The 15,336-nt window shown below is 41.1% G+C and overlaps 1 protein-coding gene across 2 annotated transcripts in view; it reads left to right on the forward strand.

The window, feature by feature from the left end:
• Positions 1 to 2,917: 2,917 nt before the first annotated feature.
• rsu1 (Ras suppressor protein 1) overlaps positions 2,918 to 15,336 on the forward strand; it is a 38,641-nt gene continuing 26,222 nt past the window's right edge. Inside the window, exons 1-4 of one of the 2 annotated variants that reach the window (XM_041861915.2) lie at positions 2,918 to 3,285; positions 4,795 to 4,906; positions 5,567 to 5,617; positions 12,125 to 12,245. In XM_041861915.2, the coding sequence (XP_041717849.1) occupies positions 3,268 to 3,285; positions 4,795 to 4,906; positions 5,567 to 5,617; positions 12,125 to 12,245 (302 nt within the window). In that variant the 5' untranslated portion in view covers positions 2,918 to 3,267. Of the gene's footprint in view, positions 3,286 to 4,333; positions 4,601 to 4,794; positions 4,907 to 5,566; positions 5,618 to 12,124; positions 12,246 to 15,336 lie in introns of those variants that run through there. The other variant, XM_041861916.2, reaches the window with a different exon arrangement.

Here is a 15,336-nt window from a genome sequence, read left to right on the forward strand (position 1 = left end):
TTCATGGAGCGTCTATAGAAGTTTACATACGCTAAGTTGACTGTGCCTTTAAACAGCTTGGAAAATTCCAGAAAATATGTCATGGCTTTAGAAGCTTCTGATAGGCTAATTGACATAATTTGAGTATATTGGAGGTGTACCTGTGGATGTATTTCAAGGCCTACCTTCAAACTCAGTGCCTCTTTGCTTGACATCATGGGAAAATCAAAAGAAATCAGCCAAGACCTCAGAAAAATTATTGTAGACCTCCACAAGTCTGATTCATCCTTGGGAGCAATTTCTAAACTCCTGAAGGTACCACGTTCATCTGTAAAAACAATATTACGCAAGTATAAACACCATGGGACCACGCAGCAGTCATACGTCTCAGGAAGGAGACGCGTTCTGTCTCCTAGAGATCAATGTACTTTGGTGCGAAAGGTGCAAATCAATCCCAGAACAACTGCACATGGGGACAAAGATCTGACTTTTTGGAGAACTGTTTGGCCATAATGACCATCGTTAAATGGGGGACGCTTGCTAGCCGAAGAACACCATCCCAACCGTGCAGCACGGGGGTGGCAGCATCATGCTGTGGGGGTGCTTTGTTGCAGGAAGGACTGGTGCACTTCACAAAATAGATGGCATAATGAGGAAGGAAAATTATGTGGATATATTGAAGCAACATCTCAAGACATCAATCAGGAAGTTAAATCTTGGTCGCAAATGGGTCTTCCAAATGGACAATGACCACAAGCATACTTCCAAAGTTGTGGCAAAATAGCTTAAGGACAACAAAGTCAAGGTATTGGAGTGGCCATCACAGAGCCCTGACCTCAATCCTATAGAACATTTGTGGGCAGAACTGAAAAAGCGTGTGCGAGCAAGGAGGCTTACAAACCTGACTCAGTTACACCAGCTCTGTCAGGAGGAATGGCCCAAAATTCACCCAACTTATTGTGGGCAGCTTGTGGAAGGCTACCTGAAATGTTTGACCCAAGTTAAACAATTTAAAGGCAATGCTACCAAATACTAATTGAGTGTATGTAAACTTCTGACCCACTGGGAATGTGATGAAATAAATAAAAGCTGAAATAAATCATTTTCTCTACTATTATTCTGACATTTCACATTCTTAAAATAAAGTGGTGATCCTAACTGACCTAAGACAGGGAATTTTTACTAGGATTAAATGTCAGGAATTGTGAAAAACTGAGTTGAAATGTATTTGGCTAAGGTGTATGTGAACTTCTGACTTCAACTGTACATAGGTATTCAGACCCTTTGCTATGAGTCTCGAAATTGAGCTCAGTTGCATCCTGTTTCCATTGATCATCCTTGAGATGTTTCTACAACTTGATTGGAGTCCACCTATGGTACATTCAATTGATTGGACATGATTTGGAAAGGCACAAACCTGTCTATTTAAGGTCCCACAGTTGACAGTGCATGTCAGAACAAAAACCAAGCCATGAGGTTGAAGGAATTGTCCGTAGAGTTCCAAGACAGGATTGTGTCGAGGCACAGATCTGGGGAAGTGTACCAAAACATTTCTGCAGCATTGGAGGTCCCCAAGAACAAATCATTCTTAAATGGAAGAAGTTTCGAACTACCAAGACCCGATGGTCACTCTGACAGAGCTCCAGAGTTCCTCTGTGGAGATGGGAGAACCGTCCAGAAGGACAAACATCTCTGCAGCACTCCAATCAGGCCTTTATTGTAGAGTGGCCAGACGGAAGCCACTCCTCAGTAAAAGGCACATGACAGCCCACTTGAAGTTTGCCAAAAGGCACCTAAAGGACTCTTAGACCATGAGAAACAAGATTCTCTTGTCTGATGAAACCAAGATTGAACTCTTTGGCCTGAATGACAAGCATCACACCTGGAGGAAACCTGGCACCATCCCTACGGTGAAGCTTGGTGGTGGCAGCATCATGCTGTGGGGATGTTTTTCAGCGGCAGGGACTGGGAGACTAGTCAGGATCAAGGGAAAGATGAACAGAGCAAAGTATAGAGAGATCCTTGATGATAATCTGCTCCAGAGCGCTCAGGACCTCAGACTGGGGAGAAGGTTCACCTTCCAACAGGACAACGACCCTAAGCACACAGCCAAGACAATGCAGGAGTGGCTTGGGAACAAGTCTCTGAATGTCCTTGAGTGGCCCAGCCAGAGCCTGAACTTGAACCCGATTGAACATCTCTGGAGAGACCTGAAAATAGCTGTGCACCGACGCTCCCCATCCAACCTGACAGAGCTTGATAGGATCTACAGAGAAGAATGGGAGAAACTCCCCAAATACAGGTGTGGCAAGCTTGTAGCGTCATACCCAAGAAGACTCGAGGCTGTAATCGCTGCCAAAGGTGCTTCAAGAAAGTACTTTGTAAAGAGTCTTAATACTTACGTAAATGTGATATTTCCGTTTTCTATTTTTAATAAATTTGCAAAAATTTCTAAAACATTGTTTTTGCTTTGTCATAATTGGGTATTGTGTATATATTGATGAGGAAAAAAAACTATTTAATCAATTTTAGAATAAGGCTGTAATGTAACAAAATGTGGAAAAAGTGAAGGGGTCCGAATAATTTCAGAATAAACTGTATGCATGACTGTATTCTCTGTAGTGGTACCCATAGACACCCAGTACTCACAGCCCTGTCCCCTTTCCCTTGCGCCTCCAAATAGCTAATATCGTTGTCTCCCTTATGCCGTCTAAACTTCAATGAACTCACACACACACACACACACTTCTTTCATCTCATGTTTTTTTCTCTCTCCTTTTTTGGATGCAAATTGAGTAAAGTTAAATATTTTACAGTGCAAACAGAGAGTGGCCCTGAATCCCAGGTTTCCCCCCCACACACAGTGAACGCAAAGTTCATCTGTGCTGCAAGCATCTGTTGCCACTCACCGTCCGCCAAATATAATCAGCATATATATAGAACCCTCTGTTTTGCTGCTCTCCTGTAGAGATGACCAGCCCCTGCCCACCCTGAAGAACAAGTGCACAGAAACGGAGAGGGAAAGTGTGGGAAGGAGTGAGTGAGGGAGAGAAACACGACCCAGGGAGTGTTGTATGGAGGCTCGTCAACCCAGCCCAGCCAAGCACGGAGGAAGTAGCACTCAGCCAGGGGAGCCCTCTAGGTTTACCTCCTCCTGTTCACGCCTGGCCTGTCTGGGTGATCTACGCTGGAGGAAGAGTAGGAGGAGGACAGGGAGGAAGCTCAGGTTGCAGTGTATTGTGTTATGGTGGCGTGTCTGAGCCAGGACACTAGGAGCCAGGCCAGAGAATGTGTCTCCCACGCAAGGTAATGTTAGGAAGGTATTACTACTATAGTGGGCTAAACTAGGAGGCTTGAGAGCTGTCACTAGGAGACAACAGCTGCTATATACTGGACTGACTGGCACCTGCCCAGGAATTATACTGCTATTGTGTGATGTATTCTTAAACTCTGGTTATCATCATGTGAAAGAAAGAGAAAAGTTATTTGAAGGAAAGTGGCATTCTTTGTGTACTGCCTAGTTTTGGTTGTTTTCAATAATTAGTTATTAATTAATTATTAAATTGCCTACTGTTTAACCCTCGATCCAATAGATAGCCTCGAATATGGGTCGTCACTAGTGACCACAGCCATAAAGTCGAAGTTAAAATCTGATTTTAAACCTAACTCTAACCTTAACCCTAACCTTAACCACAATGCTAACCTTATGCCGAACCCTAACCTTAAATTAAGACACACGCTAATTATAGTTTTCATAAATTTTTATGACTGCCAATTTTGACTTTGTGTCTGTGGTAACTAGTGACAACCCTACATATGGCACATCAATGAACATAGCATAAATATTTGTAAATTGGGAAAAACACAAATAGATTAAACAGATTTGTTAGATATATTGTTCTAAAATAACCTGTAATTTTTTATAATGATAGCAATGTAATCATTTAGAAATTAAAAATGAAATAAAGGAAGTCACTTTTTTTTTTTTTTGGTTGAGGAGTTAACAGCCAATTAACATTTTGAAAAATCAACAAAAAAAATATATACACTGATTATAAACTGTTCATTTTCACAGTTGATCACAATTTAGTTTAACACTAACCCCGTTCAAATCAGTAACACGTTGATTATTGCTTATTAAAATGTCTATGCGAGCGTTCATGTAATTTTTTACAATGTAGGCTATCCGATACGGTCATTGATGCGTTGGATACGGTCTATAAGAAGACGTAAGAATTTTGCTTCGTGCGCTACATTGTTTCACTGCGGAGCATATTTATGTTGCACCATCCTTCTATCCGATTGGCTGAATAAGGACAACAGTGTATTCGCGTAGGCTATAACCGTGAATCCGATTGGATATCTTTGTTAACGTTCCCTTTTTTCTCTGGGATTGTGGAGAACGATTGGATGGAAAAGGGAACTATCCTCATAGAATGTTTGGGATTCGTTTGGATTGTAGGAAATGCCCTTTTATGGCATGCAGAACATTTTACAGATCATTGCACATCAACTTCCGGTTGGGTGTGTGCAGACGGTAGCAGCTTAATCTAGGAAGTAAATTGGAAATATCTCTCCTTTTAACACCAGAATTGTACACGGAATTAAATCCAATCGAAAGGTAACCATCGCCGTCGTTTCCGACATACAAAGGACGGGTTTCTAATGTATTTTACGTACACTAGCCTATTCAAATTATATGCAGTCAAGCTAACTTTCTTAGCCATGTTAATAGAAAGTAGCATATCCTGCTCATTCAACAAGTAAAAGTAGCAACTCAACTAACTCCTTGACTTTCCCCTGGTTACGTTTTAGAAAATGTCCAAGTCTTTGAAGAAAATCGTGGAGGAGAGTCGGGAGAAGAATATACCCGAGGTGGATATGTGCGACAGGGGTGTATCAAACATGTTGGACATTCCAGGGTTGTGTGAGTAGGGGCCTACCGTTGCTTTTTCATGTCATTTCCATATCTTCTTTATAAAAAAAACAGTGAAATAGTGCTTGATCATTAGTTGACAAGTAGAATCAGGTGTACTTGTCTGGGGGGTACTCGAGGAACAGAGTTGGGAAACACTGGGGGTAGTCGAGGACCGGAGTTGGGAAACACTGGTCTAGCCCTGAATTCCTATTGGTTGTCTCTGGGGATTATACAGTATTAGGCCTATATCAACATCAGGCTGATGATGTAGCAGATAAATAAGAAGCAAAGCAGTGCCTATGATCACACTTTTCCATTTTAGTCCATACTAGCTTGAATGCCAAATGTGTGTAATGTTGCCAAATGTATTTTTCATAGTAACATGTTACTTGGTTGATGTTTGGATTTGGTCAAATTAATAATAATAAACAGTGTACCCTACAAACTGCTGCATGCATCTATAGGCCAAACAGTAGATTTGTATTATAGGATTGGTCAGATAGAATCTTATTTAATTGAATAGGAATTTCATTTTCACACATTCGGTCACACTTTACATGACAGTGACTTTATTAGGCCTAATTATTCCTGTAAGTACAGTTGTAGTAAGTAGGCCTTTTGTAAGTAATTCCTCAGATATGACATGTCCTTTGTGTTTTTACTTTGCAGTCACACTGTCCAACATTACCCAGCTGGTTCTGAGTCACAACAAGCTCACAAGTAAGTTCTGACTGTTTATCTGTTGTTTATTCAGCTGTGAAGCAAGCAGACTTAGACCCCATCATGTCCCTTCAGTCTTCACCACTTTGACCAATGGTCCCTTACATTTTTTGGGGCACTGAGCAAATGTTTGGTCTTGTGAGCGGAAACTTGAACTTTGTGAGACTTTTGGCAAACTTCTGGCGCATTTACAGTGAACACTGAGGCTGTACTCTTACAGTTTTAGACAGTAGCCAATAGGCTATTTGAGCATAATGTAGGCCTACCAACAAAACCAATGGAACAAATCCGATAACATTTTCACATGGAAATAGCTTTTGATTTCTATGATATAGCCTACAGTAGCCTATATGTGGTGTTCAATGCAGGCCTATTGCATGAGACTTTTAAAAACGTTTTTACTTTATGAAGGGCTTGACATGAATTAAGGATTTTTTTACTTGGTCTGTAACACCATGGGCCAATTAGGTGACTGCAAATTGCATTGTATTGTGTTGTATGATGCAAGAAACCACTTAACAAAATAAAATGTATTATTATTACCATACAGCTGGGGTAGGCAAGTCATCTGCATATTGACTTATTTGCATATTCAAGCCTGTCTCAAAATACAACACTGCCCCTTTAATTAAGACATACGCTTTTTACCTGACTGGCTATTCAAAGACCGCTTGAAATGTAGCCTACACGTTTTGTGCTCTTGTAGGAAGCAGATCAGAGCATTGGTCTCAACCATAGTTTCTGTCCAATTTGGATGTACTCTGAGTGTGCAAAACATTAGGAACACCTGCCGTTTCCATGGCATAGACTGACCAAGTGAATCCAGGTGGAATCTTTGATCCCTTATTGATGTCACTTCTTAAATCCACCTCAGTCACTGTAGATGAAGGGGTGGAGACCCGTTAAATAATAACAATAATAATATGCCATTTAGCAGACGCTTTTATCCAAAGCGACTTACAGTCATGCGTGCATAAATTTTTACGTATGGGTGGTCCCGGGGATCGAACCCACTACCCTGGCGTTACTAGCGCCATGCTCTACCAATTGAGCTACAAAGGACCATTCTTTAAAGGATCATTTAAAGAATGATTTTTAAGCCTTGAGACAATTGAGACATGGATTGTGTATGTGTGTCATTCAGAGGGTGAATGGGCAAGACAAAATATTTAAGTGCCTTCGAACGGGGTATGGTAGTAGGTGCCAGGCACACCGGTTTGAGTGTGCCAAGATCTGCAATGCTGCGGGGTTTTTTTCCCGCTCAACAGTTTCCTGTGTGTATCAAGAATGGTCCACCACCCAAAGGACATCCATTGACACAACTGTGGGAAGCATTGGAGGGCGTACCTAATAAACTTGCCACTGAGTGTATATTATTGAAAGAGTGATTTTTACTAAAAATTACATACATACACAGCTATGAATAGGGTGGCGCACAATTGGCCCAGCGTCGTCTAGGTTTGGCCGGGGTAGGCCGTCGTTGTAAATAAGAATTTGTTCTTAACTATTTGTAAGTCGCTCTGGATAAGAGCGTCTGCTAAATGACGTAAATGTAAATGTAAATGTTAACTGACTTGCCTAGTTAAATGAATAGCAACTCCTCATGGGTGTGAAATCTAGCTTAATACCACTAGAGGGCGCACTTGTGTTGTAGTACTTAGGTTAAAAGGCCCACTTTCCCAGATGAGCATTGGAGACCAAGGCATTTTTTAAATCTTTTTTTATTTTATTTTTTTCTAGGGGGTAGATCATCTTTAATATTGCAGATAGATTGTAACTTCCATTAATGTAATTGTCTGCATCACTTCCAATCCCCCATATGTTTTTATTTTCTTCTTTTTTCTCGCATATATATATATATATATATATATATAGATATGCATATACATACATATATACGCATATACACACATATCCTTTAAAAATATATATATTTCCCTTTATTTCTTTCCAACCCCACCATCCCTTCCCTAATTGGAGTAAACTAGTGAACAACAATGCTTAGGCCTCTACTTCATGCTTATACATACTATATACATTTTATGGACACAGTCAATCATTATATTTTGTTTGTTTTTACTCCTGAACTTCCTCAGATCATTTTCATGATGCCCATTTGGTATGCTTCTATATGCCATATCTTTCTAACTGTGCTCTTACACAAAAGCTCACAATATATAACCTATATACTTATTATGGACACAGCATGTCTTACACTAGTTATCTTGTTATTAGTTGTTGTTATTAGTCCCATCCTTCAGCTCCATTCAACACCTCCCATCTATCTCTTAACACCATCCATATTTTCAACTGTACTGTGATGTTTTACAAAAGTTCTGAACCTTTCTATTCTCATTGTTTCTACAGTTTGTGAATTGAAAATAAACATTTTTGCTAAAAGTATTATTATATTATTGATCGATTGACTATGACTTTTCAGATCACCCAGTAGTGCTATCTGCAGGGTCAGCTCCATGCAAATATTGCAATCCTTCAGCCATTCCTGGATCTGTGTCCAGAAACAAGCTACAAATGGACAGTACCAAAACAAATTATCTAATGATTCTGTCTCTTCACAGCCAAATCTGCAGAGCTGGGAAGATTGTATCCCCATACAAATAACATTCTATTGGTAGCAAGATTTTTATATAATAATTTAAATTGAAAAATGTTTTGAATCCGGCGTCGTTTTGCGTATCAGTTCATAAACACTATGCCATGGAATAGGCAAAAATCTCTTCCCAACTATTTTGCAATCTATATGGGACGTCTGTCAATCTTTTGGTCCTTAAATGAAACTGGTATACTTTTTTATTTATCACAATTTTCTTTAACCAATTATGTTCTTTAATGCAAGGCCGACAGACAAGTTCCTTACTTTTTCCTCCTTCCACTTTCCTCTTCCATTTTTGCAGTAGACCAAGGCCTTTGTTGTCAGCTTGAAAGACACATTCCGCTCATGAGTCAGTTAACTTCTGTGTTTTAATTGGGGGTGTTGACAAAGTATGCATTTACTTGAGGATTTCTATTTAGGATCTCAAAGCCTATGGTTCATGGTGTAAAGAGTTATGAGAAATTAAAGAAGAACACCATTTTAAGTAGCTAATATGTTTATATTACATTGTTATTATATTGTTATTGCATTAATATGACATAAAGCCAGGTAACATAGCAATGTAATCACAATGAGTGAGGCAGAGAATCATGTCTATGTCTGTTAACTAGTATATCATCTGTACAAGAGTGTAGTTCATTTTGGGACAAGCCCACTAGGGATTCACGTGAAACAAATGAACAAAACAATCACAAGATCTCTCTTGGCATCTTCAGTCAGGTTGGGCTGATATTGAAACTACTTCAGACACTAGGTACAAATCTAACTACCTGCATCATGTTGGCACATACTTTTATCTCATACCGCTGGTATCTTGAGTTTCCTGTTCTGTTCCTCACCCTAATCCCCATTTTAAGATGTCACACATTGAGATTACACCCATTATACATTTCTCTCTCCATGCTATTTATAGCAGAAGATCAGAGACTTGTTTTGGGAATAGCTAATTAACATTATCATCCATGCCCATTTACCTGCAGGTGTTCCAGGTGCGCTCATCTGATCCGTCTGTTAGCCGTAATATTCATAGCTGTATCTATTTAGTTTTTACACAGTAAATCACTGTATTGTAAATATGGAGATGTGGTTTATGGCTTTACTCTTCATCTTAGCGTACCTCTACTGTGTTTTTCCCTTCTGTCCCCTCTGTGGCTCTGGTCTTGTCCTGCCTGCTTTAAAGAGCTCACAGATATAAAAGATAGCGTGCCGTCTTTTTGAACTTTTCAAGGTAGTCAGATATTACAGTGACATTTGGAAAGTCTTTCATTAGAGAGGAGGAGGAGGAAGGTGAATGGAAGGGTGAGCAGGGTGCTTACTTAGCCTATGGGAGGATGAGAGAGGGAGAGGCAAAGAAAGAGAGGGAGAGGCATAGGTAGAGAGAGGGAGCGGGAGAAAGAGGGAAATGAGATGGCTGTTGCTGCTTAGCCAAAGGTTGGGACCATTTCCCTGGCTGACAGTCTTAACATGTCTCTCCCCTATTACCATCAATCCATCTATCTGATCATTAACAACTCCAGAGTTTCACAGGGTCCCCCTGCAGGCTACACCAACCTAACCCAGCCTCCTCTTCACACACACTCAATACCACACACTTAATATTACACGCACACACACTATTCTCTCTCTCGCTTGCTCTCTCTCCCTCTCCCTCTGATTTATCTCCATTAAGACAAGCAATTAAACACAATTAAGCATAAGTGTTATTTGTAGTACGAAATCGTATCGTCTTTAGCATACCTAAGAGTTTAACTTTACTCACATGAATACAGGGCCGGTGTAGTAAATTAATAAAGTGTGTGAAGAGATCACTAGAGAGTGTTGTATGGATTGAGGCGTAGGCCTATATCTGTATGGCCAGGTCCAGTTCTCTGTGACCCTATGTTCACTCTGCATTGATTCAGTGGACATTCGCAGGTCTATTGAGACTGAGCCTGAATGGAATTGATTTTGTTGTGCGGGGTAAACCACTGGGATACATTTACATTTGAGTCATTTAGCAGACGCTCTTATCCAGAGCGACTTACAGTTAAGTGAGTGCATACATTTTCATACTGGCCCCCTGTGGGAAACGAACCCACAACCCTGGCGTTGCAAACGCCATGCTCTACCAACTGCGCTACATCCCTGCCGGTCATGCCCGCCCCTACCCTGGACGATGCTGGCTAATTGTGCGCCGCCCCATGGGACTCCCAGTCACGGCCGGCTAAGACAGAGTCTGGATTCGAACCAGGATCTCTAGTGGCACAGCTAGCACTGCGATGCAGTGCCTTAGACCACTGCGCCACTCGGGAGACTAGATAGAGAGAAATGGACTCTAAAAGACAGCGACTATAATACAGCAGTCTTTTAGTACTCAAGTCTAGGGCTCGAAATCGAGTCACGATTTTTCAGGACTCAACTCTAAATCAATCAGTAATGACATGGATTCAGACTGGACCAGTTGTGACATGGATTCAGACTGGACCAGTTGTGACATGGATTCAGACTGGACCAGTTGTGACATGGACTTTGATTCAGACTGGACCAGTTGTGACATGGATTCAGACTGGACCAGTTGTGACATGGACTTTGATTCAGACTGGACCAGTTGTGACATGGACTTGGATTCAGACTGGACCGGTTGTGACATGGACTTGGATTCAGACTGGTTGTCAAAGTCTCTCTCCCTGGTATACTGTAATTCAACATGCTACTAAGCTTTAGTTACAGACTACAGAGATGACACATACACACACAAACGCACTAGGGCTGGGAATTGGCAGGGACCTAACAGTACGATATTATCACAATACATAGGTGCCGGTACGCTAAGTATTGCGGCTCTCATGATTCCCACGATTCTATATTTATGAGATTCGATATTGCGATTTGATCTTCCAATCATGTTTCTCACTATATGTCTGCTGCAGAGAGTGAAGAGAGAGCATGAAAAAATTAGTTTTGATCAGTCATGGAAATAAAAGTGCTGAAAACTATTTTGAAAAAGAAGATGGAGAACAAGCTATAGGATAAAAAATACAGGAGTTTTGGCGCAGCTACAGCCAACTAGTGCTAGCTAACGATACCTAGTAAAAGTATCGATATAATATCGTCCTAAATAATATTGCAATATGTAACTGTATTAATTTTGTCCCTCATCACTAAAACACACACCCCTCAAAGACTATAGCCTTTGTGACATGTTGTCCCTGTGATAAGGTAACAGTATGCCAGGGGCACATTCAGTCACGCTGATCTCCCCAGGGACATTCCTGTCATGTACACCTGGCCTGTTCTGTTTGTGTACGCACTGTCCGTTTCTCCATCCCTTCCAAACAACGCCCCTATTGACCAGCCCTCTAATCGGATAGAGGCATCATCTCTTTAGCTCCCCATCGATCTCTGTCCACCTCTCAAAAATGGACTTGAGGAGGGGGAGGATAAGGGCGAGAGGGGAAAATAGGGGGAGGTGTAGGGAACAAAAGAAATGGCCCCATCATTAAAATGTCAAACCTCTGCCCTGGTTGCCCTGGCCATAGAGCAGCTAATTGAGCCATCAAAGACAGACGGGATGCTAATTGGCTCGTTAAGACAGGGTGGTTCACACACTACCAGCAGCCTGACTATAGCGGTTCTTCAGGTGGTCGTAGTTTGACTCCGTGGTCGTAGTTTGACTCCGTGGTCGTAGTTTGACTCCGTGGTCGTAGTTTGACTCCGTGGTCGTAGTTTGACTCCGTGGTCGTAGTTTGACTCCGTGGTCGTAGTTTGACTCCGTGGTCGTAGTTTGACTCCATGGTTGTATGTTTAAAGTGATGAAAGCGTATGCAATGTCCAATAACAATTAAAAGGCTGGGAGGAAAAAATACTGCTGGTCTGTATTTTTATTCCATGTTCTCTCTCTCTCTCTCTCTCAGCCATTCCTGCCAATGTGGCTGACTTGAAGAACCTGGAGGTTCTCAACGTGTTCAACAACCAGATAGAAGAGCTGCCCACTCAGATCAGCAGCCTGCAGAAGCTCAAACACCTCAACCTCGGGTAGGCCACCTAATGTTTTTTTTTTTTGTGCAGTCCTGTGTGTGAGTGACTGTGTGGATCTTGAGCTATGCCTCTCCTGTATCCTCGTTCCAAGCTCACAAAGCCTACTTTGTCAGACAGGTGAGAGGAAGAGAGAACTGTTAATTTTAACACTTGTTTATTTGCTGGTCTCTCTCTTTCCCTCAGGACATGGCTGTATCTCTGTGCTCAACTGAAGTGCTGTTGTCAGGGCAGGGATCCTGTTATTTTCTTATCTCTGTTTCTGGCACAAATTACTTCACCCCTGTAATTTACCCACACAAACCCTCCAGTACGACTGGCCTTAACGCTTTACCCATCACTTCACAGTAGTGGAATAAACCACTATCAACCAGTATGCACACATTTATCCTAGAACAATTTAGATCACACATCTGGCTAATCAGTGTAAGAATACGAGCATATGCCATCTCTTCATATGTTGATCAGTCGATCTACACTACCGTCCAAAAGAAATGTCCTTGTTTTTCTTGTCCATTTAAATAACAGAAAATTGATCAGAAATACAGTGTAGACGTTGTTAATGTTGTAAATGGCTATTGTAGCTGGAAATGGCTGATTTTGAATGGAATATCTACATAGGCGTGCAGAGGCCCATTATCAGCAACCATCAGTCCTGTGTTCCAATGGCATGTTGTGTTTGCTAATCCAAGTTTATCATTTTAAAAGGCTAATTGATCATTACAAAACCTTTTTGCAATTATGTTAGCACAGCTGAAAACTGTTGTGCTGATTAAAGAAGCAATAAAACTAGCCTTCTTGAGCAGTGGCGGCTCCTGAAAAAATTCTCAGGGGGGGGCAATTATTCTGATGATTTAGGTGACCTACACACATTTTAAAAAATATATGTCCAGCAACAACATGAAGACAGGGGCAGCATATAAGTCAATACTGATATACACATTACTTGCTTCAAAAAGGCCTCATGGTTGAATTGGAAATATGTGCACCTGAGCATAATTCACAACAAGCAAGCAGGAGCTTTTGATAGAGGCTACTGAAAACATTGATGCAAGTTATTGGTAATAAGACATTTTTATAGACTTCCATATTCTGCCCTCTTGTATAGATTTGTGAAAATGAACAGTGATAGACATTTTGCCTGAAAACAGAATTTGAAAATAATTTATAGAAAAGGTAAACACAGCTATCTGTATGGCTTTGTAAAAATGAACAACCATATTCTGGCCAATTGTATAGATTTGTAAATATGATGATGTCTCCTTTCATGCATACATTTTCAAATAAAGCTCTGCTTTGAGAAAGATCGAATGATATTGTTTAATCTTACCTTATGGCCTGCACACTGCTTGTGAAGCTGTCGAGGACACGTTTGATGAAGACTGCATCGATGTCCTTCTTCTGTAGCTTCTGGTACAGAATGTCGACGTGGGGCATGATTTTGTGAAAAAGCCCCAGGAAAAAAATAAAATCTTCTTGCTATCTATGTACCTCAGCACAAGCACCAGCTGTGTCTGTGTAGAAACGTCCGTGGTCTCGTCAGCTTGGATAGCTACGAAGTTCGCCGACTTCACCTCCTCCACAATATGTTCCCTCATGACCGCTAGCATACACTCCAGTAGCTCGTTTTGAATGGTCTTTGATGTGCCCTTGAAAACTTTAGCATTTTCAAGATGGTCATCAAACACCTCATCTAATTGTGCCACAAAGTTGACAAGTCCAAGAAAAATACCAGGGTTGGTGGAGCCCTCCGTTTCATCTTTGCCTCGCAAAGCTAACTCAAACACTCCGCAAAACTTCACACACTGGATTAGCCGGCTGAGGATGTGGCGGTTCTTGCTAACCTCATCGTTGTGGCGGCGGACAGCTAGCCTGTATCCCTCATCCAGTTGAGTGGCAATGTTCACTCTCCCCAAAGCAGACAATCTCAAACAGCTATCCATGTGGGTCTTTGACAGCCCAATTTTTGGAAAATCCTCGGGTGTAGGACTTTCCCCCTTTAGTAGAAACCTGTTGAATTATTAAATTTGGTCTGGGAGGTCCTAATTGTTTCGTTGCCAATTTATCTTGATTTGTTCGCCGACAAAAACAAACTTCTTTCAAAGAGACAATCGAGTTGCACTGAACGCTAGCCATCTTGATTGACGCTGCTACCCGCTCTTTTCTTAGTTATGTTACGTATGACGAAAGCGCGTAAGTGCAAGCCCTCCCGGAACCCATAGAGATTGTATTGAAAGCTCTGATATTTGAAAAAAAAAAAAAAGATTTTACATGAGAGGCTATGAGACACTTCTGGGCGATTTTCAACCTGACTGAAATCGCCCCAAAACGGGCGGGCCATTTGAAGCACGACTTTAGCCTGATTGGACATTTAGTGGCAGATCAGACGTCTAGATTAGAACACTAATAACTACTGTTGCCGTGATATAATTGATTAGAAAAAAAATCCCTTCCTTTTCCCGTTTGGCAGTGCGTCGCCCATATCGCCCTAATGAACACACCGCCCCTGTTCTTGAGACTAGTTGAGTATCTGGAGCATCAGCAATTGTGGGTTCGATTACAGAATCAAAATGGCCAGAAACAAATAACTTTCTTCTGAAACTCGTCAGTCTATTCTTGTTCTTAGAAATGAAGGCTATGCCATGTAAGAATGGTGTGTGTGTGTGAGGCACAGTGTGTAACTAGCTATTTGTTAAGACAACATCAAGAGGCTCAGAGACAGCTTCATATTGTGTGTTTCTGTCCTCTTAAAGGAGGAACACAACTTGTTTTCTCCTCCTTTGTTTCCTACTCTCATCCTCTCATCCAGGGCTCGACATTAACGCTTGTTGTCCGGGACAATTTAAAAAAAAATAGTTGGACAAGAAGAAATAGATTTAAATTGTCCGAATGGAGAAGTAAAAATAAAATCACACACAAATCACAATATCAAACAATTACTCAGATCGGAATTGGATCAGAGAGGGCAACATTGGAATAATATTCAAATATTTTTCATGTACATAAATAAAAAAGACTACATGTCAAAGTGTAGGTGATATGCATATTGGCTACAGCCTCATGTCCAAACCGATGCTGACATAAGGGAGGC

This window comes from Coregonus clupeaformis, chromosome 34 (genome assembly GCF_020615455.1).
Source record: "Coregonus clupeaformis isolate EN_2021a chromosome 34, ASM2061545v1, whole genome shotgun sequence".
NCBI classification, from domain to species: domain Eukaryota; kingdom Metazoa; phylum Chordata; class Actinopteri; order Salmoniformes; family Salmonidae; genus Coregonus; species Coregonus clupeaformis.